The sequence below is a fragment of the Mastomys coucha genome, unplaced genomic scaffold (genome assembly GCF_008632895.1).
Source record: "Mastomys coucha isolate ucsf_1 unplaced genomic scaffold, UCSF_Mcou_1 pScaffold21, whole genome shotgun sequence".
Lineage (NCBI taxonomy): Eukaryota > Metazoa > Chordata > Mammalia > Rodentia > Muridae > Mastomys > Mastomys coucha.
Window position 1 is genome coordinate 72,763,690 of NW_022196904.1, and position 24,618 is coordinate 72,788,307.

The 24,618-nt window shown below is 43.4% G+C and overlaps 1 protein-coding gene across 3 annotated transcripts in view; it reads left to right on the plus strand.

Annotated features, from left to right (window-relative positions):
• The window catches only part of Efl1 (elongation factor like GTPase 1), a 128,610-nt gene that overhangs the window by 76,616 nt on the left and 27,376 nt on the right, over positions 1 to 24,618 (plus strand). For all 3 annotated transcript variants that reach the window (XM_031387206.1, XM_031387207.1, XM_031387208.1), the window contains exon 16: positions 22,349 to 22,480. In XM_031387206.1, the coding sequence (XP_031243066.1) occupies positions 22,349 to 22,480 (132 nt within the window). The remainder of the gene's footprint in view (positions 1 to 22,348; positions 22,481 to 24,618) is intronic.

Sequence of the window (24,618 nt, forward strand, 5' to 3'; positions counted from 1 at the left end):
GAAAATGCACTCTAACCAATGATTGAGAAATGGAGCTTCGCTTGTGGCATTGCTGTGAACTGTGTCCTCTAGGGAAGTAAGTGCCTGCTGTGAGTTCACACATAGAGCAAGTTCATCAGGAAAGAGCCCACCATAGTGGACATTACAGACAGATTTCATTTGCTTTCTGGTAACCCAGTCTGGGAAAAGAAACTCTCCTTATTTATTAGTTGAACAATAAACTTCTTATTCTTTCCATTCTCTAAGCTCTTTTCTCTAAATGTTGAGATAAGAAACTGGCAGACTGTCCCTTTATGAGGACACATAGTTTCTCTATAGATGGTCTGATACCACTCAGTCTGTAACCCACTTGACAGCATGGGGGCATTTCCTCCTCTTTATAACAGTTTCTGTAGCTTCCCCTGGGATTCCAAATGTGACGTGTAAGGCCAAGAATGACCTGAGAGCAGTGTGCTAGAGCAGCTGAGCCTGCTAGAGTTCTGCAGAGTCTTTCTATATTGGCTGGGCCAGTCTGCTCCTCCATTTGGGAAATGTGGTTCTAGTCTGCCTCTGTGGTTTGCCCCTCCAAGAGGCTACAGCCAGATCATGATTGACAGTAAAGTAGGAAGAAGTGGAACCTTCTGAAGAAGACTGGTCAAGAGGATTAGTCTCAGCTCTACCAGGAAAGCAGGTTTAGGGGTCATCCCTCCTGCTGGACTTTGCTCCCCCCACCCCATAGATAAAATGATGGTCCTGAAGCAAATTAGCTCTTATAAGTCACTGAGGGTAAGCATGTGTGACAGTGTGGTTTGGTCAGCCATCACTATGCTTCTGTGGCTTCCTGTGGGTGCCTGAGTACTGTGTGCTGATGCACACAGTACTGTCTTAACTACAAAGTAGTCTTTCCGAGAAAGAAAAACACTTAGGACTTTTATAATCTTCAAAGGTGATAAAAATACTTTAATGAAAAATAATTATGAACCAATAACTTACAATGTAGTATAACCTAGTGGATTCTTTCTTTCCCCGCTGTTTTAGTATGCTTTCTGTCTTTTCCCTAGTCTGAAGAGTACCAGAGGCCCATAGAAGGGAAGTAGCTGTCGTGGGGACAGAGGGATGCCCAGCCGGTCAGTGAGCCCTTCACTGTTTTGTGTTGCTCAGGTGTTTTGCTTACTAGATAACCTGGCAGGGTTCTGCTGGGCACACTTCCCAGCACTTTGCACTTTTTAGGGAATCCTATGCTTGGTTTTGTTTCAGTGTTGGCTGCCATAACTCCCCAAGAAATGTAACAGCTGCCAGCTGACCCTGTTCACAAACTGAGAACACAAGAGCCTATTGTAACCCAGAAATGGTCCTCTAAAGGGCTTGGCATTCAGCTCTGCAGAGCCACAGGGCCTCGGGGCATCTTCCACACACACCCTAGAGCCTTTGCTATTACTGCCTTTTCTCCACTCCCTCCATCAGATTTAGGGAGGGTATCACCAAACCTGTACTCAGCTGCCTCTGCTACTGTGTGGAGCCGGGGACAAAGGAGCTGGTGACTCTAATAACAAAAGCTGCCCAAAGTGGTGTCATGACACCACCTGCTAAGAAGACAAGTATTTCCCCCAAAATAAGACTAACTTTCCAAAAAGGCAAGTGAAAGTTGCCTGCTTTAAAAAAATAAAAAATTTTACTGCCAAGTCTATTTTTATCCTTTGTGCGTGAGTAGAAACTTTTCCTTCTCCCCACATTTGAGATTCATACTTTTTGGTACTTAATGTATATCTGAAGGAGTCAGTCATAAAATTCTTTGGGCAAGGCCTTGGTTGATTTTGTTGTTTCCCTTCCCACATAACCATAGAAATAAGTGGCTGTCCATCCTGCGAGCTGGTCCTTTCACCAGTGCCCCTTGTTCTCTCTGTACCAGGTACCTGCTAAAAATGCCAAGATTCAAAGCACTCAGCCTTTGGCATCGCGCTGGCTGTGGTTTTCTTCCTCGCAGTTACCCGTCTGCCGTTGCTTTCACTGGCCAGCTGCTCAGTGATTAACCCTGACTTCATACCACATTTGCTTCCCTGTCCTTCATACCTATGAAATACGATTTACAAGCAGCTTGCCATCCCTTTCTGCCAAACTTGTCCTTTCTAATAGAGTAATAACTCAGATTGGGGTGACCGCTGTGGGAACCTCACATTGCTTCAAGAAAGAAAACCTAAGACTGATTTATTTAGCAGCTGCCTCAGACTGAGCTCACAGCTAACCTGCTGCCAACCACAAACTGAAGAGCCATTCACACAAACAGCTACCTAGAGATGTGCCTGTGATGCAACTGATTTTCTTTTTAACCTAAACATCCTTTGTTAAGTTTATACATGCAGGGAGGGAGTTGGATTTGGGGTGGGGCATAAAAAACTGAGATGTTGTGGAAATAGCTTTTAAGTGTTTAAAAGCTAGCTCAATCTAGAGGTGCTGGTGGTGCCGGAGGAGTGTGAGTAGAGCATTCAGATGAAGTGGGAAGAACCTGTGCAGAGCCTTTGGTGGTTGGTTTGCTTCCCAGTGAACTGCAGGAACACCTAAGGAATTTGTATGTGGGCCTGTGGATCACAATTCCTGCCCTTTGTCCAGGCTGTGAGCTGCTAGGACCCTCTTAGAGCTCCTTGAGAGATGCAACATTGCATCAGGCAGATTGCTGGGTGCCTTCTACTCCTAAGCTTGGTATTTTTGTGATGAATTGTGCTTTTCTCCATTGCCGCGATGCATCTCATCTGGTAACTGATGGTTTTTTCCTTCTTGTGTCCAAGTATAATCGCAATGTAGTTGTTTTCAGTGCTCTGTAAGGCTTTTTAGAAATTGTTTTCCTGAACTTGTATGTAAGATGCAGAAATACAAACTAACTTACTCTGGTTGGTCATTCAGGGGTCATTCCTCGCCATCAGTGAAGCTGAGGACAAGGCTATGCAGAGCTTCTGTAGCATGTACCATGTATGAGTAGAGGAAACCTGGCTGGCAGAGTTACAGGAGTTTAAAACTTAGAGCTTAGGATGCTACGTTGTCCATTCCATATTCTTTAGTTAGAGCCTACTTTCAGTTTATAAATTTCTGGTATGTAAAATCCAGTGTATCCTTTTACTTAAGATTTAATTCTATGCATGTTTTAAATAGTTTTAAAAAGAATCTAGCTGATATTCTTATTGTCCTTTAGTCCCTCTTCCCCAAACTGACTCCTGACTCAGGACCGTAGCATGCTGGGGAAGCACTGCTGCTGAGCCCTCGCCATAGCCTTCGTTTTAACTGCAAGAGCTAAGCTGCCCAGACTGACCTCAGTCTCATCTACAACCTAAGTAGGCCTTACGCTGAGAGCTGGGCTTCCCAGCTTGTGCTACCAGGCCATTCCTCATGGTTTTTCTTGCCAAGTAAATAGTGATAAGACTATCTTTACATTTAAAGGGGAAGAGGAATTTCATTGCTGATATTTTATTCTACCTTGGCTTTTAAAATAAAAATATTTGAGAATATTCTATTAGCATTGTATCCTAGTATTTGTCATCATGGTCAGATTTACCATATTCCATGTTGTGGATAACTGAAGTTTAGCTCTAGCAGTTTTCTTTATGTGCTGTTTGCATGTTTCCTATTTCAGTGGCCATCCTCTAACTCTGCTGCATTGGCACCTTCTTTGTTTTACCCAGTCTAATGACCATTTCTGCTTCACTTTAATCAATACTTCATACAAGTGAGCCCCATCTAGCAGTTCCATAGTGGGTCCATAGGTACCAAGGAGAGCCATTTGGGGAGCTAGTGAAGAAGAAAGGCTCCAGTTGGAAGTGGAACTGGGAGTAATTGCCTGAGCAAGATAAGTTGGGTGGCAAAATGGTGTCAGCCGCCCGGGGACAGCTGGCAGTGGAGGAGCTGCAGTGGACGAGCAAGCTAGTGTTTGGGGGGCTTCCTTGCCTTGCCTTGAATTTACCTTGTCCAGGCACTTTGCTCTCCTTGTCCTTTCAAGGTTCCAGTTCATGTTCATGTGCATGAAGGTATTTGTGGGCAGGGCACCCAGAACTTCTTTACCTGGCCTTTTATGTTCTCTGAAGAGGATGTTGAGCATAGGCCTTGGAGCCTTTAGGAGTTACTGCTTCAGGATCTCCACATGGTGCACCTCTCCCTAAGTGCTACCTGTGGCCCCTGCCCCTTCATCCCTACTGTTCCTCCTCCTCCCTTCCTCTTCTCTGCAGCCACATTAGGCATTCTCCCTTTCAGTGGAGAGAAAACACATGAATTCCAGTGACTGGAAAGGAGTAGCAATGATGGCTACCCTGTCTGTCCCTAGAAAACATAGCCCTCTCACCAGAAGACACGGAGGGAACAGTAGAGGGCACTAGTTCTGGCCTGGCAGTAAGGAAGCCTCCAGAACCACCAGGTGCTGTGTAGTGAGGGGCAGCCTGTGTGCACCCCCCCCCCTTAGATTCCTTCTCTGTGAGATGCATGTACTCTGAGACCTGTGGGTTTATAGTCTGTGGCTATGCATTTAACTTGGGCACAATGCTGTTTTACAAGCCAGCTATAAAAGTTGTTTCCAGAGCTTTTTAAAAAAAAAAAAAAAGTCCCTTAGCTAAAACAAAGAGTGAGAAATGATTTTGTTTCCCTGATCCAATATTGGATGTGGAAACCTGGCTGCTTCCACAGCTCCCTGGAGGTTTCTCCTCCTTTCTGAGGATGCTCAGTAGTATTACTTCAGTGTCTTCTCCTACCTGAGCCAAATGCCATAGGCCATTTTCTTAATTTAAGGAGTGACATCCCAGGGCAATTTCAGCATGGGTTGCATTATCTTCTGGAGTTCAGAGGAGTAGCGGGTCCAGAGGCTTGGTAGGGATATCTGGGAAGGTAATTCAGGAGCCAAGAAAGAAGAAAGGCATGGCAGGGTAAACCTGCACCTGGGCACTAATCTCAAGAGGTTTTATTTTGTTTGCCTGCTTGTTTGCCTTTTGATCCTATGGATGAACCCATTGGGAAATAGGAGAAACACACTGGATCACAGCAATGTCCCCTATGCACGCACAGACAAAATCCAGAACCTTTGGCACCTGTGAGCTCATCAGCTCATGGGGAACAGCTCTGGGGATTCCCAGGTTAGCTGATGAGCACACCGCAGATCAGATACTGTGTAAACCTTGGTGGTTGTTAAGCTAATGATAGTACAGTAGACATGCTTGGCAGCCTTGAGTAAGTATCTTTGCACTAGTCTCCCTGAAGAGAGTGTCTTCTGACTCGTGTTACTTCAGGGTCCCTAGGTTGCTACAGGTTGCACTAGGAACAGTTTACTAATAAATCAGAAATCCTGTCGTTCTAGCAGACACATCCCACTGCCCCTGATGAAGTAAAGGAACCTCCCTCCACTGCCCTCCCCTTCTTAGGAGTTCCCAGATTTGGATCAATTAGAAATGACCGTCCCGCTTATCAGGATGTTGGGGGTCTTTGCCTTGAAAACCACAAGTGTAAGGCTCTCGTGTTAACCTCTGTGGAGATTTTCCACTTAAAATGACCTTTACATTGTCCTGATGATCAGTGTTTTGCAGGGATGCTCCCTGTGATGTAGGCTGAAGTTTTTAATCTCTCCATCACTGGATCTTAGTAGTGGTTAAGTAGTATTGTAAAAGCAAATACAGCAGTTCTTTGGTGACATGTTGAATGTTAGCAGTAGAGAAGTAAGTGTATTTGCCAGAACATTGTTTTGTTTTCTCCAAAAATAAAGGCAAAATTCATAGCATAGATTTTTATTTTTTTTTAACAACTTCTAATGGGTGTCTCAAAGAATTAGACAATAGATAAATCCCAGCATGTCAAAGACCAAGACTGGAAAGTGGAGAGAAAACAGCAGACAGGGGGAGGCAGACTGCTCATAGTTGATTAACAGGAATCTGCTTGAGGCCAGGCATCTTCAGGAGAGTCATCAGCATAAGGACTTAGGAGTCAGGGACAAACTGGAGAACCTGGAGGGGAAGGAGGAGCAGACCAGTCAGGTGCTTCTGTTGTGCTGCATATGGGAGAGAAGTTGCTTGATCATAGACTAGGCATATGCTTGTGTACAGTGAGTAAGAGTTTAGGTTTCCTAGACTTCCTGCAGCAGTGTCTGAGGATCTGGGTGCTTCCTACCCTCCCATCACGTGCTTCTGCTTTTGTTTCCATTTGAGCCATTCATGTCTTTATGGGGTAGTAGCCTGTGTCTGTTTCCCCAATGACTTGTGAAAATAAATTCCTTTTACTTGTTGACCTCTGATTTCTGTTTGTGGAAAAGCTGTTCAGTGTGTGCTCTTTATTCTTGCTTTGTTTTATATTGAGCTATAGGCATCCTTTGTATCTTCTTTCTGCATGGAAGTCCCTGACAGAGTGGGTAGACAGCAGACATTTCTTTCTCCTCTCTGAGTAACCTTTGGCCCTCTGATGATATCTTTTAATAAACTAAGGTTCTTTTTTTTTTTAAAGAAAGAACTCTTTTTTTTTAGACCTTATTTATTATTATATCTAGCAGTGTCTATATTATATATAGACACTGTAGCTGTCTTTAGACACACCAGAACAAGGCATCATATCTCATTACAGATGGTTGTGAGCCACCATGTGGTTGCTGGGATTTGAACTCAGGACCTTCCGAAGAGCAGTCAGTGCTCTTAACAGATGAGCCATCTCTCTAGACCTAAACTGGGGTTCTTAATTTTAATATAATCTAAGACTTTACAGTTCTTCTGTACCTCATGCTTTGGATACCTATTTAAGAAGCCTTTGCTTACTCTAAAGTCAAAGGTTACTCTCTTTTGTATTTATTTATTTATTTATTTTATATTCTATACTTTGATCATGTTTCCCCCTCTCCTAACTTCTCTTAGAACCTCCCCATATCCTCCCCATATCCTCCCCATATCCTCCCCATATCCTCCCCATATCCTCCCCATATCCCTAACCCCAACTTTGTTTTTCTCTCTTTAAAAAAACAAACAAATACCAATAAGATAAAAAATGTCAAACAAAGGAACACACACACATGCACAAACCATCGAATTCATGTCAATCAGTTTCTCCTGAGCACGGCCTGCCCTGGATTGGGGTTGATATATCCAGTAACACTACGCTGGAGAAAACGGATTTCCCCTTTGTGAGTATTAGTCACCAATAGCTTCTGTGTTAGGGGTGAGAACCCATGTCCATTTCCCCATCTTGTACTGGTACTCTGTCTGTCTTGAACCGGAGTAGGTTATGTGTGTGCTGCCACAGTCTCTGAGTTCATATGTGCATCAGTCCTGTTGTGTTTGAAGATGGTTTCCTTAGAGTCACCCACCACCTCTGGCTCTTAGAATCCTTCCGCTTCCTCTTTTGCATAGATCCTGAGCCTTGATGGGTAGGGTTTGGTAAGACATCCCATGTAGGATGAGTGCTCCATTCTCTCGCTCTGTATTACCCTGAATGCACCAGATCTGATCTGATCTCAGAAGCTAAGCAGGCTCGTGCCTGGTTAGTACTTGGATGGGAGGCTACTCCTTCCTAAACTTTATTGTTTCACTTGGCAGATGTAGATCTGCGTTTTGTTTTGTGAAGTGTGAGTGGAAGGGAAAGTTTACTGCTGAGTCCAACAGAGCTATCCATTTGGCCGAGAGCCTTTGTTGTCCCCCCCACATCTTCCTGGTGTCATTATATGGTTCATAATCACTTGATTCCACAGTACTCACTCTTTAAAAACAACTCATAAGTTCTTATAGCTTGTGAATAATAAGTTTTCAGTGTAAAATTGGCAACTTTTTTTTCCATCTTTGAGAGATCACAAGATGCTAACTAACACTATAGTTTGGCTTATAATTGTTTTCCTTCTGTTTTATGCACATAATCTTATTTACATAACATTGTATATTCTACTTTAAATGGTCATCCAAATTCAGTTTATTTAGTGGCTGGTAGAATTCTGACAGGCATACATATTTACTCAGTCTCTAGACATTTAGCCTGGGCCAGTCTCATTAGAAAACATTGTTGCCTTGCAAAAAATGTATTGTAGTGAAGGGAAACAAATAAAATGGCCATATCAGTTTTGAGCCTTCTCATTAGCATTTTCACTTATTTTTAATTGAGTTAACAGCCCTTATAATACCAGTCCTTTTGGTTTTTGTTAATACTTTGATTGCTTTCATACCAGCGTTAGCCACAGTGTTCTTACAGTACATAATTAAAACCCATGGCAACTGTAAAATCATTTTAATATTCAAGTCAATATTAATATGAAAAACTGAACTGAAATGTTTTTTATCATTTAAAACTTTTAAACACATTTATTTGCTCTGAGACAGGCACTTGTTGCCCTTCCTGTGGGAGTCTCTCCTTCCTGTGGGAGTCTCTCCATGGGTCCATGGGTCAAACCTGCGCCAGCTTGCCTCCCCTCTTTGAAGTTCTTTTTTTTTTTTTGGTTTTTCGAGACAGGGTTTCTCTGTGTAGCCCTAGCTGTCCTGGACTCACTCTGTAGACCAGGCTGCCCTCGAACTCAGAAACCCGGCTGCCTCTGCCTCCCAAGTGCTAGAATTAAAGGCATGCGCCACTACGCCTGGCTTGAAGTTCTAATAAGAGAGAAAGTGTGATGATTCCCTTTTATTTTTAGGCCATAGTAGCAGAATTGTCATGCAGGCCGCTGCTTCTTACTGAGAAAGCAATGTATGCTCTGGAAATGGATATTAGCTTGAATGGAACCGATACATCTTGCTTAAAATTGAGTTATCAGGGCTAGGCATGTAGCTCAGTGGCACCCATGTAGAATCAGCTGCAGACGCGTGGAAGAGCCTGGGAATGCAAAGTTGAGGTCAGGGCTGCAGTAAACAAGCAGTAATGGGCTAAGCTCTAACACCACTCACTCCAGCAGTCACCAGCAGGGACTACGCTGCTGTTCCTGGTGTGCCCCTGCATGGGAGGGTGACCACAGGTGATGATGATGTATAGCGGTTTCTGAAATCTAGCAGGGACTGTGGAAGTTTTCACGGTACAAAATGACTTTCATTGCAGGCTTAACACGTAACACAGTCTAAAGTCATCACCTTCTGTAAAAGTATCTAACCGTTCCTTCCTGACAGCTTGGCAGTGGCACGTGTTCTGCTTTTCCCAAGTGTAAACAGTGGAAGCAGGATAGACCATTTATACAGGTGAGCCCATCATGGCAGAGACTTCCATTGAGAGCCTTGCTTTCTAGTTAAAAACTGCCAAATTCCATGACTTCTGAATAGACTTTGAATGAAACAGTGTCCAGTACTAGTGAATTAGAAAAGTGTTCAGTACTAGTGGTAAAGGGTGCAGGAGAGTGACTGGTGGTGCTGCTCTACTAGTCATGAAATGATCAAATCTATCGACAGCCCAGAGGAAGCATAGCCTGCCAGTGAGGGCCTGGTGGTGGGGCTGAGACAGCACAGCCTTCCTCAGTCTCAGGTTCTTCAGCACCTCACTCTCAGGAAAGACCTCACTTAACCTAAGGAACAAGCCATTCCCCATCTGATAGGAACCTGAACCTCCCTCTGGACATCAGGCACACAGAGATCCAAGTCTGACAGTCCAGAGACCAGTTTCAATTTCTTGGCTCAGATTGATTAATACTAATGTAACTCACTGAAAACATAATCCCAGGTTTATTACTCTGTACTCACTCACACCGTGGGAGCGTTCATTCAAGCCCCAGAAGCAACAAATGGCTGTTTCTGGTTTTGTTTCTCTTACGTTTTTGAAAATGTTACTGTAATAAAAGTAGGAATTTTGCTGAGATCATTTGTTTAAATGTGTGGGAACAAAAGGGATAACACTCCTGATGTTCTGGGCACATCTTTTTCTCTGCATATCCTTATTTCACTGTGCAGAAATAGGGTGGTAACTTTAAAGTATGTGCATATCATGTGTATGCTTTAATTCGGGTGTCTGCAGGAGCGTGTGCTTGTCTGAGATGTGAAGGGTAGAAGACAACCTTGAATGTTATCCTCAGAACTGATGCTTGCTTCCTTTCAGAGGGACTCTTACCTTGGTCTGGTGGTTGATAATTAGGCTAGACTGGATGGATCTCCTGTCTCCGTTTCCCGGGCTCTGGGGTCACACACTTCCACGTCCAGCTCTTTTACATACCATCTAGGGACTGTACTGGGGTCCTCATGCTTTCAAGGCCAGTACATCCTGAGATGTCTCCCCAGCTCCCAAAAGATATGCTTCTGGTGAACTCAGAAAAAAGCAAAACATTACACATTACAAAAATATGAAAATGTAAAAAAGGCAGTCAAGAGCTTTATCAACAGTTTAACATTTGCAGTATTTAAGTGGAGAATAACCCTGTGAGCGCCCACACATTCATCTGCGTTTTAACTGATTTGGAAGTTTTCCTGTAATTGTATCCACTCTTTTTATAATATTGAGTGGTCACCTAAGGAGCCCTTGTTGTGTCTTTCTCTTCCCCTCTCCGGAATCTGCTCCAAAGGGAGTCACTTTGTTGAGACTGCTGTGTTTTCCACTGATCACAGCCTCCGTAGGTGTCTGTAAACAGAAGCCTTGTGTAGATACTTGTATACTGAATTATTGCCTTTGCATAGCAGCATTACACTGTGACTTGTGTGTTTCCTTGTGCTGTTTCATGTTGCTCTAGCTTGGTGTACATGAGGGATGTTAATTTGGTTTCTGAGACAAGATCTCACTCTGTAGCCTAGACTGTTCTATCTGTAGTTCACAATCTTCTTTCCCTGCAGTATTGGGATTAGAGGGGGCTCTAGCCCTGCAGTATTGGGATTAGAGGGGGCTGCCACTATGCTTACCTGCAGGGATTCCCTCACCCCATGTTGATTCCATTGTCTGAATTTATCATAATGTACTTTTTCTGGTCTTCGTTCATAGTTATTGAAAGTGGCTTTCAACTTGTTGGGTTTGGGGGGGAAGGGTTGTTCAGTTTAAGACCTGGCATATATTAGACAAGTGCTCTGCCCAAACTAGATCCCTGTTCCTTTTACTTAAGTATTGAGACCCAGGGTATCTTAGTCACTATTCTATTGCTGTGAAGAGACACCATGACCAAGGCAACTCTTACAAAAGAAAGCATTTGGGGCTTGCTTACAGTCTCAGATGCTAAGTTCATCTCATCATGGTGAGGAACAGAGCAGCAGGCAGCTGTAGTGCTGAGAGAGGGGAGGGACTGAGGGAGATGACAGGCTGGCAGCAGACCGAGCCTGGGCCTGGCTTGGGCTTTTGAAACCTCAGAGCCCAACCCCCAGTGACACACTTCTACAAGGCCACACTTCCTAATCCTTCTCAAATAGCGCCACTCCCTGGTGACCAAACATTCAAATAATATGAGTCATTCTTATTCAAAAAGCACAGTCTCTTCTGAGACTCCTGGCAATCTTCCAATTGTGAGTCCTATAAAATCAAAATAAAAAAGCAGATCACATACTTCTAACATTGGTACAGAATATACATTAGCATTCCAAAAGGGAGCATAGTGAGGAAGTACCAGACCAAAGCAAGACTGAAACTCAGCAGGGAGAACTCCAAATTCTGCATCTCTGTGTCTGATGTCAAAGCATCCTTGCTATTTCCAACTCCCTTTTGCTTTGTTGGCTGCTGCATGCTTTTCTCTATTGAGCTGGTTCCACACCCAGTTAGCAGCTGTCCTTAGCATGTATCCCCTGACTCTGACATCCTCAACATATTTGAGTTTCTAAGGCAATATATGCTTCTCTTTCATAGCTTCATGCAGAAACACTATCCACTCATTGTCTTTCCTCATTTCCTTAGCCATGGAGGGAGACTCTGCAAGCCCTTTCTGTGTCCCTGACTCTAAAGCCAGAACCATGTGGCCAATACTGCCAAGTTCTGCTGCATGATGGGGCTGGAACTTGATCCCTTCCTTCAATTATATTTACGTCAGCTTTCTGTTGCTGATGGTTTCCTTAGATGGTTAAGTTTTTTCTTTAATTCTTTTTCTCAAGTTGGAAGCTTAGCTGGGTGGTGTCCTGCCCTGAAATCACCACTCCCTTTATTCCATTTAGCATCAGACTTTTCTTTAAACTCTTTAACTCCCTGAGCTCTAGACTTAGTTTTATTACACTTGCTGATGCTCCTTTACTCCTCAAACTGTAGATTTTGTATTCTTTTTTTGTCCAGCTTGCTTTGTTTTATTATAGATTTGCATAAGTGTGATTACTAATAATTGTATGACTGAGGTCAATACTGGACTCTCTAGAAATCTCCTCTGCCAATGTCATTAACCCAAAACTTCAATTTAGCCTCAAGCAGATTTTTAGGACAAGTTCATAAAGCAACCAATATTCTTTGTTAAAATATCACAAGAATGATCTCTAAGCCACTTACTACTATTTCCCCCCCCCCATGAAACTTCTTCTGCTGAGCCTCCACAGTTCAAATGACTCCATTATTGTCTAGCATGCTTGTATTAGGATAACCCATTAAGCACAATAAAGTGACAAATGGATTTTCTAATCCAAAGTCCCGAAGTCTTCTGTAGTCCTCCAACAAGCAGCATGGTCAGGCCTGTCACAGCAGTACCCTGCTCCCTGATACCAGCTTCTGTCCTTGTCACTATACTATTGGTGTGAATTGACAGCATGACCAAGGCAACTCTTATTAGAAGAAGGCATTTAATTAAGGGCTTGCTTACAGTTTCAGAAGCTAAGTCCATCTCATCATGGCAGAGAGCATGGTAGCAGGCAGGCATGGTGCTGGAGAGATAGCCAGAGAGAGAAAGAGCTCCATCCTGATCAGTAGGCAGAGATAGATGGTCAGGCCTCTACCTTCCAGCCCTCTTGCTTCCAGCCTTTTGAAGTGTTACAGCAAGCATCTTTGAATATGTGGGTGTTTACTAGGACATTGGTTTTTAACCCTATCAATCCAAACCTGGTTTTAATAGCTAATCTAATACCACCTTTCTTCTGAAAAATGAAATTCAAAAATAAAATCATCTGCCTGACAACATAATTTCAACACAGTATAATAATTTAGCTATAAGGACAACAAAAGGGAAGTCATCTGTAATAAAGTGCAGTGCCCTTTGGAATGTAAAGATTCTTTGTGACCATGTCAGGTTAACTCAGTTACTTACACACATGGTATTTATGACACGGTTACAGATGCAGTTTGATCGAACATGTGGACTTGATGGACGCCCTGAGTGGCTGTTAGTAAAATGGTGGATATCTTGTTTTTGCAACAAATTCGTTCTTCCTCTGATTTATGTTGTAATTCCAGTCTTAAAATTCTAATGTGTATTTAACTGCAAAAAAGAAAGAGGGCAACAACCTTTGCTATTAAAATGGAGTTAGGGCTGGTGGTGGTGGCGCATGCCTTTAATCCCAGTACTTGGGAGGCAGAGACAGGTGGATTTCTGAGTTCGAGGCCAGCCTGGTCTACAGAGTGAGTTCCAAGACAGCCAGGGTTACACAGAGAAACCCTGTCTCGAAAAACAAAAAAAAAAAAAAATGGTGTTGCGTGTTGCCCGCGCAGTCGTCTCGCCAGCAAGAAGACACTCGGACACTAGGATCCTTCTGCAGAAAGTGTTTATTGCCTCATCCAGAGAAAAAAAGGGCCGAGCCAATAATCGGCACTGCTTATATACACCACAGCGGTGGCGTGTCCGCCCATGATTGGCTGTTTGCTCATCACCCCACGTGAGGCCCCGGGATGGGCCGTGATTTGGCGTCTTTTCACTCTACGCACATGCGCAAACAGTTCTCTACACACATGCGCAGTTGTTTACCAGGAGTCGACAGCGGATGTGGCGCCATCTTGTCAAGGTGAATGCCTCTCCAGCTCTACCGCTCTCCACAAAATGGAGTTAGATTTAAGCTCAGATTACCCTTGGCTACTTATCTGGCATAGAAGCCACAAGCCATGCATAAGACGGGGCTAACTTCTTTGTTCTAGACACTTGCTCACCCACTGAATGCTAGTAGCAGTTGTAACAAGCTTTAATCCCATCTTAGTTCACAAAGTACTCCCTTTGAAGCACATAGCCACCAAACCCTGGTTCTTCTGCACCATTTATATAGGTGAAATGATGTCTTGTTTTAATTTGCATCTGTGTTACTGTTTATTGAGATTAAGATGTGGGGATTTTTGTTTTGGGTTTTTTGCAGCCAAGGCTCTTCCTCTTTTAGTCTTTTTGTAGATATGCTTCTATTCTCCTGTATATCCCTGCTGCTTGATAGGGCTCCTTGGCCTACACTAGTATTTGGTGTTCACAGGGCTCTGACTCTCTAAAATAAGCTATTTTCTCTTTGTTTTGTATCTTTTGTTACAAAGAGTGTGTTTTACAATATAGTGAGGTTTTTGAGTATAGTGTTATAGAATCTTTGGGATTTTAAGTGTTCCACTTTGTTGGGATTTTTTTTTGGGGGGGGGGTTGCTTTTGTTTTTTTCTGTTTCATCAGCTAATAGTCTTGCTGCCTCTTGCTGAATGGGCCCTCCTGTCTGCTACCTTGGGCTTATCATCCACATGCCGAACTTGTTGGTCTGTGTCTGGCTCTTATTCGTTTCCACTGATCTTGCATCTATCGGATTGTGCTTCTATGCTTCTATGCTTCTGTGCCCTATGGCCCTATGCGTCTATGTACTTGCCCCCCGGAGCTGTGCCACTTTCTCATGAAAAGGGTCATGAGCTGACCCTTCATAGTCCTCTTTAATCTGATCCTCATGAACAGAAACAGCTCACAGTTGGAGGTGCCCTTCTCTGGTTCCACCTATTCATTCAGCTTTTCCCTGGCTTTCTGTTTCTTTGATTATTTTGGTCAGATTTGTTTTGAACCTGAGATGGAGTTGCCATTTCATCCAGAAGGAACTCATTTCCTCTTTCCAGTCAGAAATATTTGGGTTTTCAAGGCAAAAGGAGTCTGAGTATGCTTTCCTTTCTCAAACAACTCTGTGTCTCTTTTCCTTCTTTTTTTTTTTTTCCTCTCTTATCTCCTCCCCTCCCTTCCTCTCCCTTTCCCTCCCCTTTTCCCTTCTAGTCTTAAGTTTTGTCTTTAGAATAATGAACAGCATATTTTTAATCTACTCTAAGCATTTTATACTAGTGTATGCTGACCTTTGTATGTGTCTCCATTTATTTAAATTGTTCCATTTGAAACTCATCCTGAAGACTTATTTTCTGCAATGTGTTACCTGTACAATGTAAGCTAGGTCAGTGGGACAGGGTACAGAGCCCATAAATGGACAGGGTTGTGAATACAAATCTGTTATTCTTTGTAGCTCATTCTTTAGTGTGTACATGCGATTGATTAATACAATTCATTTCATATACCAAACATAAGTTCAAAATCTAATGAACATGTCTATTAGTATAGCAGCTGCTGCTGTGACCTTTCTAATTATCACTGTTTCATTTATTGCACAAGGTTAGAGCTGTAATTAGTTTCAAATCCCCTGATTCCACATCAAACATAACAAGCACACATGTGGACTAGAGAAAAGAATTGAGAGCATTTGCAAGATCCCAGGGAAGGGGAACGCAGGGTGAAATGTCTCTTCAGTCCTGTTGTAGGCTCCACAAAGTGTCCCTCCGTCAGTGAGGACCTTGTGTTCTCCCTTGAGCCTACAATGGCGCCGTTTCAGGTCTCCGGCACGCCTCCCACGCGCTCTGCATGGCTGTCTCCTTAGCCCTCTATTTCAGTTTCTCAAGGAAGCCTAGAACCTTTTGAATTCTCTTTTCTATAAACAGAATGAGCTTGCCCGTTTATAACACTGGTCACATTATACTTTAATTCCTTGTTTCTCTCCATTTGTTCTGTTGTTCTTAAGCTCTGTGAGGACAGGAAGTGCTCACGTTCATTCAGTCCTTGGAGAATCATTATGCAGTGCCTGTTGTGCAGCCCTGCCCTTAAAACTCATATTATTGGAAGACTAGAGGAAATGTTAATGTTTCCTAGTCAGTTCTTTGAACACAACTTTCCAAACTTTAAAACTTAGACACCAAATATGAAAACTTCAAAAAACAAACTACAGAAAAAAATATTTAGAGGGGGAGAAAAGGGTAGATCCAAATGTTCATTACACAATTAATAATACACACCTAAAGAAGAGTTTGGCCTGGTGATGCGCCCCTTCCCTGCCCACAGCAGAATCTCAATTTCATCCGTGTTTCTTCCCTTTCTTCCTTCCAGCCTCTAACAAACCACTGCAGGGACAGCCTCACCTCAGTTCCAAATCCAGCTGGTCTGCAGCGTCCATAGCCTGCACACCAGAGACTAGAGTTCATGCTGTGACGTTCACAAGGAACAGCTCCCCTTGGGTTCCTAATCCTGAACTGTAGTCTCCCCGTATCCACAGCCTTCACACTAAAGAGCAGAGTCCATGCAGTGAAGGTCAGCCCTGTGCTCACCTATCTGCAGTACCCTGAGCCTTGTGCTCTCCCATGTCACACTGCCCTGAGCTTTGGGGAGTGCTAGGACTGGGCCTAGAATCCCCTCCCTCACCTTATCCAGTCATTCCCAGCTATTTCTGACCTAGCAGAAAACACCACTTCCGCTGTCTTACTGACACACATGCTTCCTTGCTTGCTGGGCTAGCTGCAGTGCTGCTTTGTCCTGGAGTAACACTAAGACAACAGGAAGGCTTCTTCTATTCCTCTCTGATCTGCCTTTGACACGGCACTAGACAGCTCTCTGGTGCTGACCACACCATGTGCTTCTTCTTTCAGTCCTCGTCTCTCAGGCCTGGGTGTATCAGCAAAATCTCTTGACCTCATCTTGAGCATAAATTGAGATGCTAGGTGATATAGTTATAACTCTCTTACCTCAATGGATAATTTGCTCCCCATTCTTAAACACAACAAAATTAAAAATTTATAATTCTTTAAGGTATTAGTGTTTTATTATTCTCTTCTGAGGAAAGGGCTTCCAGTTCTTAATGTAACCTGCTTAAGACCTATTTTTAGCTTATTTGTTCCTATGAGAAGGGGGGAAAAATGACATTTTAATGTCGTGGTTGCAAGACTTTTCTCTGGCCACCCCTAACATCAAGAAGCTGACAGTTTGCTGATTTACTGGACCTGCTTAGTATATCTAAGAGGCACCCAGTGTTCTGAACACCTTAGCTAGCCAATACCCATCAACCTTGGCAGTGCTGGCTAAGCAGGCTTGGAAAAGCATGTTTCTGGCCTTCCCTCCCCCGACTCCCCACCTCCATGATGAGGGTTCTACAGTGTGGGTTCACTAGCACTCTTTGGAGCTGAGTGAGGGACAAGATAGCAGAACTGGAGTGTAACCTGGGAGCAGATAAATTGGGTTCCTTGGGTGCCTAATGGCATTGTGCATAGGGCAGAATGTTGCTTTGTACAACCAAGGACATCCCACATCCTGAGGGATGTACTTAAGCAATAGAGAAGTCCCCATGTTCCTTCCAAAGTGGTTCTCAGCTTGAACAGGCCTGAGACTATGTGCAAGTGAGCTTTTCCAGAGTTTAACGGAACCCATCAATTTTGCCCAGCCAGCTTGAGAAGGGCAGGCTGGGAGTCTTTCACTATAATAATGTTAAATATTAGGGAGCATCTGCTATCTAGAATGTTAACATATTTTCCAACAAGTCATAAACCCAGTAAAGCTTTTCTTTTAGACTGGGAAGAGTACTTTACAAACCTGTTTTTCTTAAGACAATAATGCTGCTTTATGTACAGACAGCTGACCAGCTTGTCCCCAAAAAGCAGTGTTAGCATTTAGCAGTAGCTTTACTCTCTTCCTGCCTGCAGGACAACCTCGTGCCAGATGGATTCAGCCTATGTAACAGAAAGCCAACCTACTTCTCAATCTGTAAAAGCTTTAGCCACTCTTTTTATATATATCTTTTGTATTGTTTATGTCTGAGCTACTTTTTAGTAGGGATATTAGGGACAGCCTGGAAAAAAATGGCCTGCTAACATTGTAAAATATTATTAATATTTGATTCAAAAGAATTAAATGAATGATAGAGAGCCTAGCGAGGGCCTCTGTGCCCAGTTGAAGAACTCAGCATTTATTTGGTTCTGGTGACTGTCATCCTGTCACCAGCTAGCATGTAAGTGTAGCATGAGCTAGCACTCATTTACCTTCGGTCAGTTACAAAAAAAAAAACAAGCTAGAGTTCTTTTTGTTCCATAAACCGCTTTTATCTCCAGATTCCTTAATCTGGCTTTTGTACTTTTGTTTGTTTGTTTTTGTACTTCTAAAACTTGGAAATAATATGGAACCTGAAGAGGCCACCTCCTGTAATCCATCAGGAACCCCAATGGAGTGATAGAGACACCAGCCTACCCACAAAACTTTCAATCCCAAATTTATCCTATCTACAAGAAATGCAGGCATAGGGGATGGATCAGAGACTGAGGGAATGGCCAACCAATAACCAGCCCAACCTAAGACCCATGGCATGGGCAAGCACCAGTCCCTGACACTATTAGTGAGTCTGTGTTGTGCTTGCAGACAGGAGCCTAGCATGGCTGTTCTCTGAGAGGCTCCACCCAGCATCTGACTCAGATAAATGCAGGCACCCACAGCCCAACAGTGATGAAACTTGGAGACTCTTATGGAATAACAGGAGGAAGGATTACAGGCCCTGAAGGGGATAGGAACTCCACAGGAAGACCAACATATTCAACTAACCTGGACCCTTAGGATTCTCAGAGACTGAACCACCAACCAAAGAGCATGCATGGTCTGGACCTAGCCCAGCTCCCCACCACCACCCCCACATGAGTAGCAGCTTGGTCTTCATGTAGATCCTGAACAACTGGAGCAGGGGCTGTACCAAAAGCTGTTGCCAGACCGTGGGATGTGTTCTTCTAGCTGGACTGCCTTGTCTGCCCTCAGTGGGAGAGGATACACCTAGTCCAAAAAAACTTGATATACCAGAGTAGGGGAATACCAAGAGGGGGGTATCCCACTCTCTCAGAGAAGAAGGGGATGGGGGGAAGAATTGTGTGGGGAGGGGGCAGTAAATGGGATATAAAGTGAACTAAAAAAAAAAAACCTTGGAAATAAATATAGGGACTAAAACTGATGGCCACCATCATTAGGGATTTTTCACATGGAGCCAGTCTCTTCCCAATTCAGAAATTCTGAAATGATTCCTTGGGAGTGTGCCCTCCCCTAAAAGTCTAGTTGGAAGGAATAGTGAGGTTTAGGTTTCTGTTTTGAGAAAAGGTCTGTATAGCACAAACTGACTCTGATACATAAACATCCTGCTTCAGCCTCCTGAGTATGGGGTTCTCATGCCTGGCTAATTATTATAATATCTACTAAAATGATTGAAGTGAAAAAAAATCATGATTTAAGTAAGTAAAGAACGAAAGCAAGCTTATTAAATGTTGTAATAGCATAAAGGTGTCCCTAAGAGGAGAAAGTGAGAGGGAGAAGAAGCAGCAGCAGTGTGAGGGTGTTGGCTAATGCGGATGCTGGTTTTGGTTTTTTCAAAACTGAATTTGATGGCATTATTTTTAAGGCAAAAAAAAAAAAAAGTTTCAGACTGTAGTTGATATGAAAACCAAGTGCACACTTAATGTTGTCCTGTAACCTATCACAAAATTTTCAGAGATTTCAGTCTACTGTGATTTGCCCAGATAACCTTAATAGTAATTTTTCTGGGTCTTTAAATTATATTTTAAATTAAATAAAATCGGTAACCTGAAATACAGGTGAAGTAGAAACTTTAGGATTCTTCGGAAAATCTGTGGGATGTTGTTTTGCTGGGGCAAACACATGAAGGAACGTTTTGTTAAAGTGGACACAGGTGTGACAGGCTAAGGCAGACTCGTGAAGGAACGTTTCACTGAAGCAGACACAGGAGAGAGGATGTTCTGCTAAAGCAAGCACGTGAAAGGACACGTGTTGAAGGATTCTTGGCTAACAACACACACGTATTGGTCCACCTTACATCGCTTAGTTGCGCTGCATTTGTCAGGACTCCGTAGAGAGAAGTGCACCAAGAAAACTTCTGGTGGTGTGCTGCAGCTTCTTGCCGCTTCCTCAGACTCAGGCTGATTGGATGCACATGCTGAGGTGAGGCACATGGGGGACATGTGGTATTTGGAGAGTATAAATAGGAATCAGTGGTGGGATGAAGAGGGACAGCTAAGAACTTCTCCCAGTGTTCCTATTGGCCCCTCCTGCTGACTCGAGCCGAGGCTGAGGCCTGCCTGTGCTAGGTCATGTCACCCTGTTGCTAACCCAACTCTACCAAACTGGACTGCTGGTATATCCATGAAGTGTTTTCGAGTGGATGTAGCTTCCACTACCTGCTAACCTATATGAACTGAACTGCCAATTTCCAGACAACACAGACAGGAGTTGCTCCAAAGAACCTTTCTAAACAGGTCCACTTCCCCCCATATCCATTGTTTTCCACTACCTCTGGTGGGTGGTGGGCTAAAGGGAGGTTAAAGCGTTTAAGAACCACCATTAAAAATAGGATTTGAAAAAAAATAAAGTTACATACAGGTAACAAGGGTTTTTTCCTCTTTGGATTATGTCCTTTGCTATGAATTCTATAGCATTGACTTTTTCCTATTTGGGGGAATTCTTGTCATGCCAGCAGATCTGGGCAGATCTAAATAGCAAGAATAGGTTTGGTTACTGGAACAGCAAAATGTAAGAGCTAGTATTCAGATTCTGCAACTCATATCCCTCGTAGTGTAGAGGAAAGGGAGGGCAGCAATCGTCCTCCCAGTGAGACTGTGTGCTGTGTGCAGGAAGGAAGTGCCGCTGTCAGAGGTCAGAAGCAGGATGAATGAAGTTTGAGAGGGTGTACTTACTATGGGGGTTTCCTGAAGCCCGGCCTCAGGAACAGAGATGAAGCTATTTGTAGTAGCCCTGCTAGAGATTTTGCCAGCCCCAGATGTGTTACACCTTGACGCCAGAGAGACAAACAGGAAGAAGCTGCAGTTAGGGACACTTCTGGGTTCTGGGCCAATGGATACAGTACTAAGGAATTAGGATTTCAATCAAAAGGGTTTGTTGGAGTGCAAAGGCATGTACAGATAGGGCCACATGCTTGATCATAGCAGAATGAACTCTTTGTCCCGTGCACTTGGAACTGGTTTCATGAGACAGTGCCTCTGACTGTGCTCAGGTTGAGACATCCACAGCAGGCTTTCCTTTCCTTGGTTGTTTCTACGCCCATAGCGCTGCCCTTTTCTCCTCCAGCACCTTGCCCTAAAGCTCTTAGCTTTTTCAGTCTTTTATTTCAACACAATGACTCCCAAATGGTCCTCTTGCATGGTTCTTAATGTGTTCTAAGATCCTGTCCACTCTGATTCTGGATGTGAGATCAGAATGTCCTTTCATCTCTCTAGGAAAGTCTCTCCAGCCTATCTCATTTATCCAGAGACCAAGTGTACCCTTCAGAGTCTCATGATAGCCATCATCCAGGAGCCCAGAGAGGGAACTGGAATTCTCTTTAAAACTGGAGTAGAATTCAGAATATCTGGGGGAGTTAAATACTCAGTAGCCATGTCACATGGTAGATTTCTAAATTCCCCTTATTTGTATGTAAATTATACTTAGCAAGATGGTTATTTTTAGCAGAGGTTCATATTTATTAAATTGGTATATATTTTGAAGGGTGATTAAAAACTATAACTTGAAATAATCATTGTTTTCAAACAAATTATCTAGAAGTGGGGCCTGGAGAGGTGGCTCAGTCTGGAAAGTGTCTGCTGTACAAGCATGAAGACCTGAGTTTGGATCCCCAGCAGCCACATAAAAGCCCCAGGGGAACCTCACTACTGGGGGAAGGGAGACAGTCACACCCCTGGACTCACTGGCCAGCCAGTCTAGCCAGCTGGTGAACTTCAGGTTCAACGAGAGACCCTCTCTCAAAAAATAAGGCAGAAAGCTATTGAAGAAGGTGCTTGATGTCTACCTCTGGCCTCCACACACATGTGCACACTCATGCACATGCACTCCCGAAACATATATGCACATAGCCACATGAACATATATACAGAGTCTAGAAGTGATTGTTTCTATTGTCAATATAGATACGCTGTCACTAAACCTGATGCAACTGAATTCGCCTATCCGCAAAAGAAAAACGGGGGGGTTTCTTTGTTTGTTTATTTTTTGAAACAGAATCTCACTGTATGGCACTGGCTGGCCTGGAACTCACAGAGAACTGCCTGCCTCTGCTCTACAGTGCTGGGACTAAAGTTGTGTCCCACCATACCCACCCAGAACTTCTGGATTTTTGGCAAGAGTAATATTATATCTAGGTTTAAAAAAAAAAACAAAGCACCACACAGTGCATGCCTCGCTCCCTCCTTATCAGTTGGCAGTGTACCGGGTATGTACTGGGTCTGTGTGTTATTTTCCTAATGTAAGTTCAGAATTGATTAATCCCCTGGGTCTTTTTCTCTCTGCAGGAATTGGAGGCCTCCAGGACTTTGTGCTAAAATCTGCAACTTTGTGCAGCCTGCCATCCTGCCCGCCGTTTATTCCCCTCAACTTTGAAGCCACCCCGATTGTGAGAGTTGCTGTTGAACCAAAGCACCCAAGTAAGATGGCGCTGTTCCTAGAAGCATTTGACTGGCTTGGGTTGCTTTGTCCTGCTTTTGAGACAGAGTTTCTCTACCTACCCCTGGCTAGCCTGGAACATCCTGTATAGTCCAGGCTGGCCTCAGAGATCCGCCAGCCTTTGTGTCCTGAGTGCTGAGATTGAAAGCGTGGACCACCATACCCAGCTTGCTTCACTTGTTAATGTGTTTATTTGTCCCCCTGGGACCTAGCTGTTCCTAGTACCTCATAATGGTCAGTGAAGATTCTACAAACCTTCCCTTAAGGGATCATAAAGAAGGTGTTGAAAGGCAGTTTTCTGCGGAAGGATTTAATGTTCTCATTAAAGTACTAGGTATATACTAGGTCTACTGTTATTTTTTGGTACCTGTATATCCTTTCTCTCCCTAGGTCTAAGACCTGAAAAAAATTTTTTTTGAGTTCTTAGGCATAGACGTAGCTGCTCATGGTCCCTGAGTCCCTAGAACAATATTGGGAAACTGTCCAGAAACTGGTCCTGCTGATCTTTGATTTAGCTTGGATAATATTTAGCTTGGATAACAGCCTTGTAGAAAATTTCTGTTAAAATATTAGGGCTTAAATTATCAAATAGTTACTAATTTCTGTTTTTGTTTTTATTTTTATTTATTGAGACAGGGTTTCTCTGTGTTGCCTTGGCTGTCCTGAAACTCACTCTGTAGACCAGGCTGGCCTCAAACTGAGAAATCCTCCTTCTGCCTCCCAAATGCTAGGATTTAAGGCATGTGCCTATTTTTTTTTTCAGTGTGTGTGTGTGTGTGTGTGTCTCCATTTGTGTGCATGCATGCATATGGGGTGCCTGCAGAGGCCAAAGGACAGCACCATCTCCTGAAGTTAGAGTTACAGGTGGCTGTGAGCTGCCTCATATCTCCCTGACATAAAGGATTCAACCCAATACCTGGCTTCTTTCTTGTTCATGGCATGCTTCAAATGATGTTTTCTCTACTTCGTTCAAAAATAAGGTAGTTAAACAGAATTATTTGGTTATCTACCTGGAGGCCAAAGTACATTTCCTCATATGCTATTGATTAATTTTTTTGAGCTTCTAAAATCTAAATTGAAATATTTGAAAGAAGGACACAATTCTCATTATGATTTTTAAAGAAGCATTGCTGTTTTTCCATAAAGTGTGTTGTTCTTGCTGGAGACACCATGTTCATGGATTGCATTACTGAAGTATCCCTTTGTATGCTTCAGTTTCTAAATGTTTTACTCTGTCCTGTTTCTAATTTTATATTCAGAGTGTCTGAGAAACTGTCCTTTATGCTGCCCCCATGTCCTGAGCCCTCAAAGCACATGTAGTGTTTGTGCTTGGCTCCCCTGTCTTATATTCATCCTCCCTTGGAGAATCATCCATTCATGGGTCCCATGTCTAATAACTATGAAAAAGTTCCACTGTCTCGTACGTAGCAAGACTCCCAATAACACTGCCCGCTAAGCCACGGATGGACCTGTTGTTATCCCTGCACACAGCTCTTAGCTTTGAGACCTTTTGTCTTTTTTATGAAGCCTTAGTAGCCTGATGAACTGGATTCATCCAGAACCTTGCCATTTCCTCTGTCATAGAGAACCACACCCATTTGCTCTCATACTTTTCTTCTGGGATTTCTCAAGCTGGGGTTCAAAGGTCCCACTGGCCAGCCTCTGCCCCTGACACTCAAAGCTGTTCAGAACTCCACACACAGCCTCAAATGCCCACAAACCATGACTGCTTTCATCATTCTTGTTAATCCTGTGTGCATGCATCCCAAAACTGCAGATTTGACACTGAGTTTCTCATCTAATCCTCTTGGCAGCCACTCAAGTGCAGTTTTTAATCTCATCTTCATGTGTGTATGACTGAGGCATAACAGAGGTAATTAGGTACAATTTATAGGTATAATTTGTTTGATTCCCAACACTAGAAAAGTTGTAAAACTAAATAATAGAAACTGGTACAGTAGAGACGGGTCATCAGCTAAGATTATACCCTGTGCTTGCGGAGGATACACATACATTTCCCAGCGCCCATGTCCAGTGGCTCACAGCCATCGCTGCTGTACTCGGGGGTACAAAGGCCTCTTCTGGGCTCTGAGGGCACTTTTCACTCATGTGCACAAAC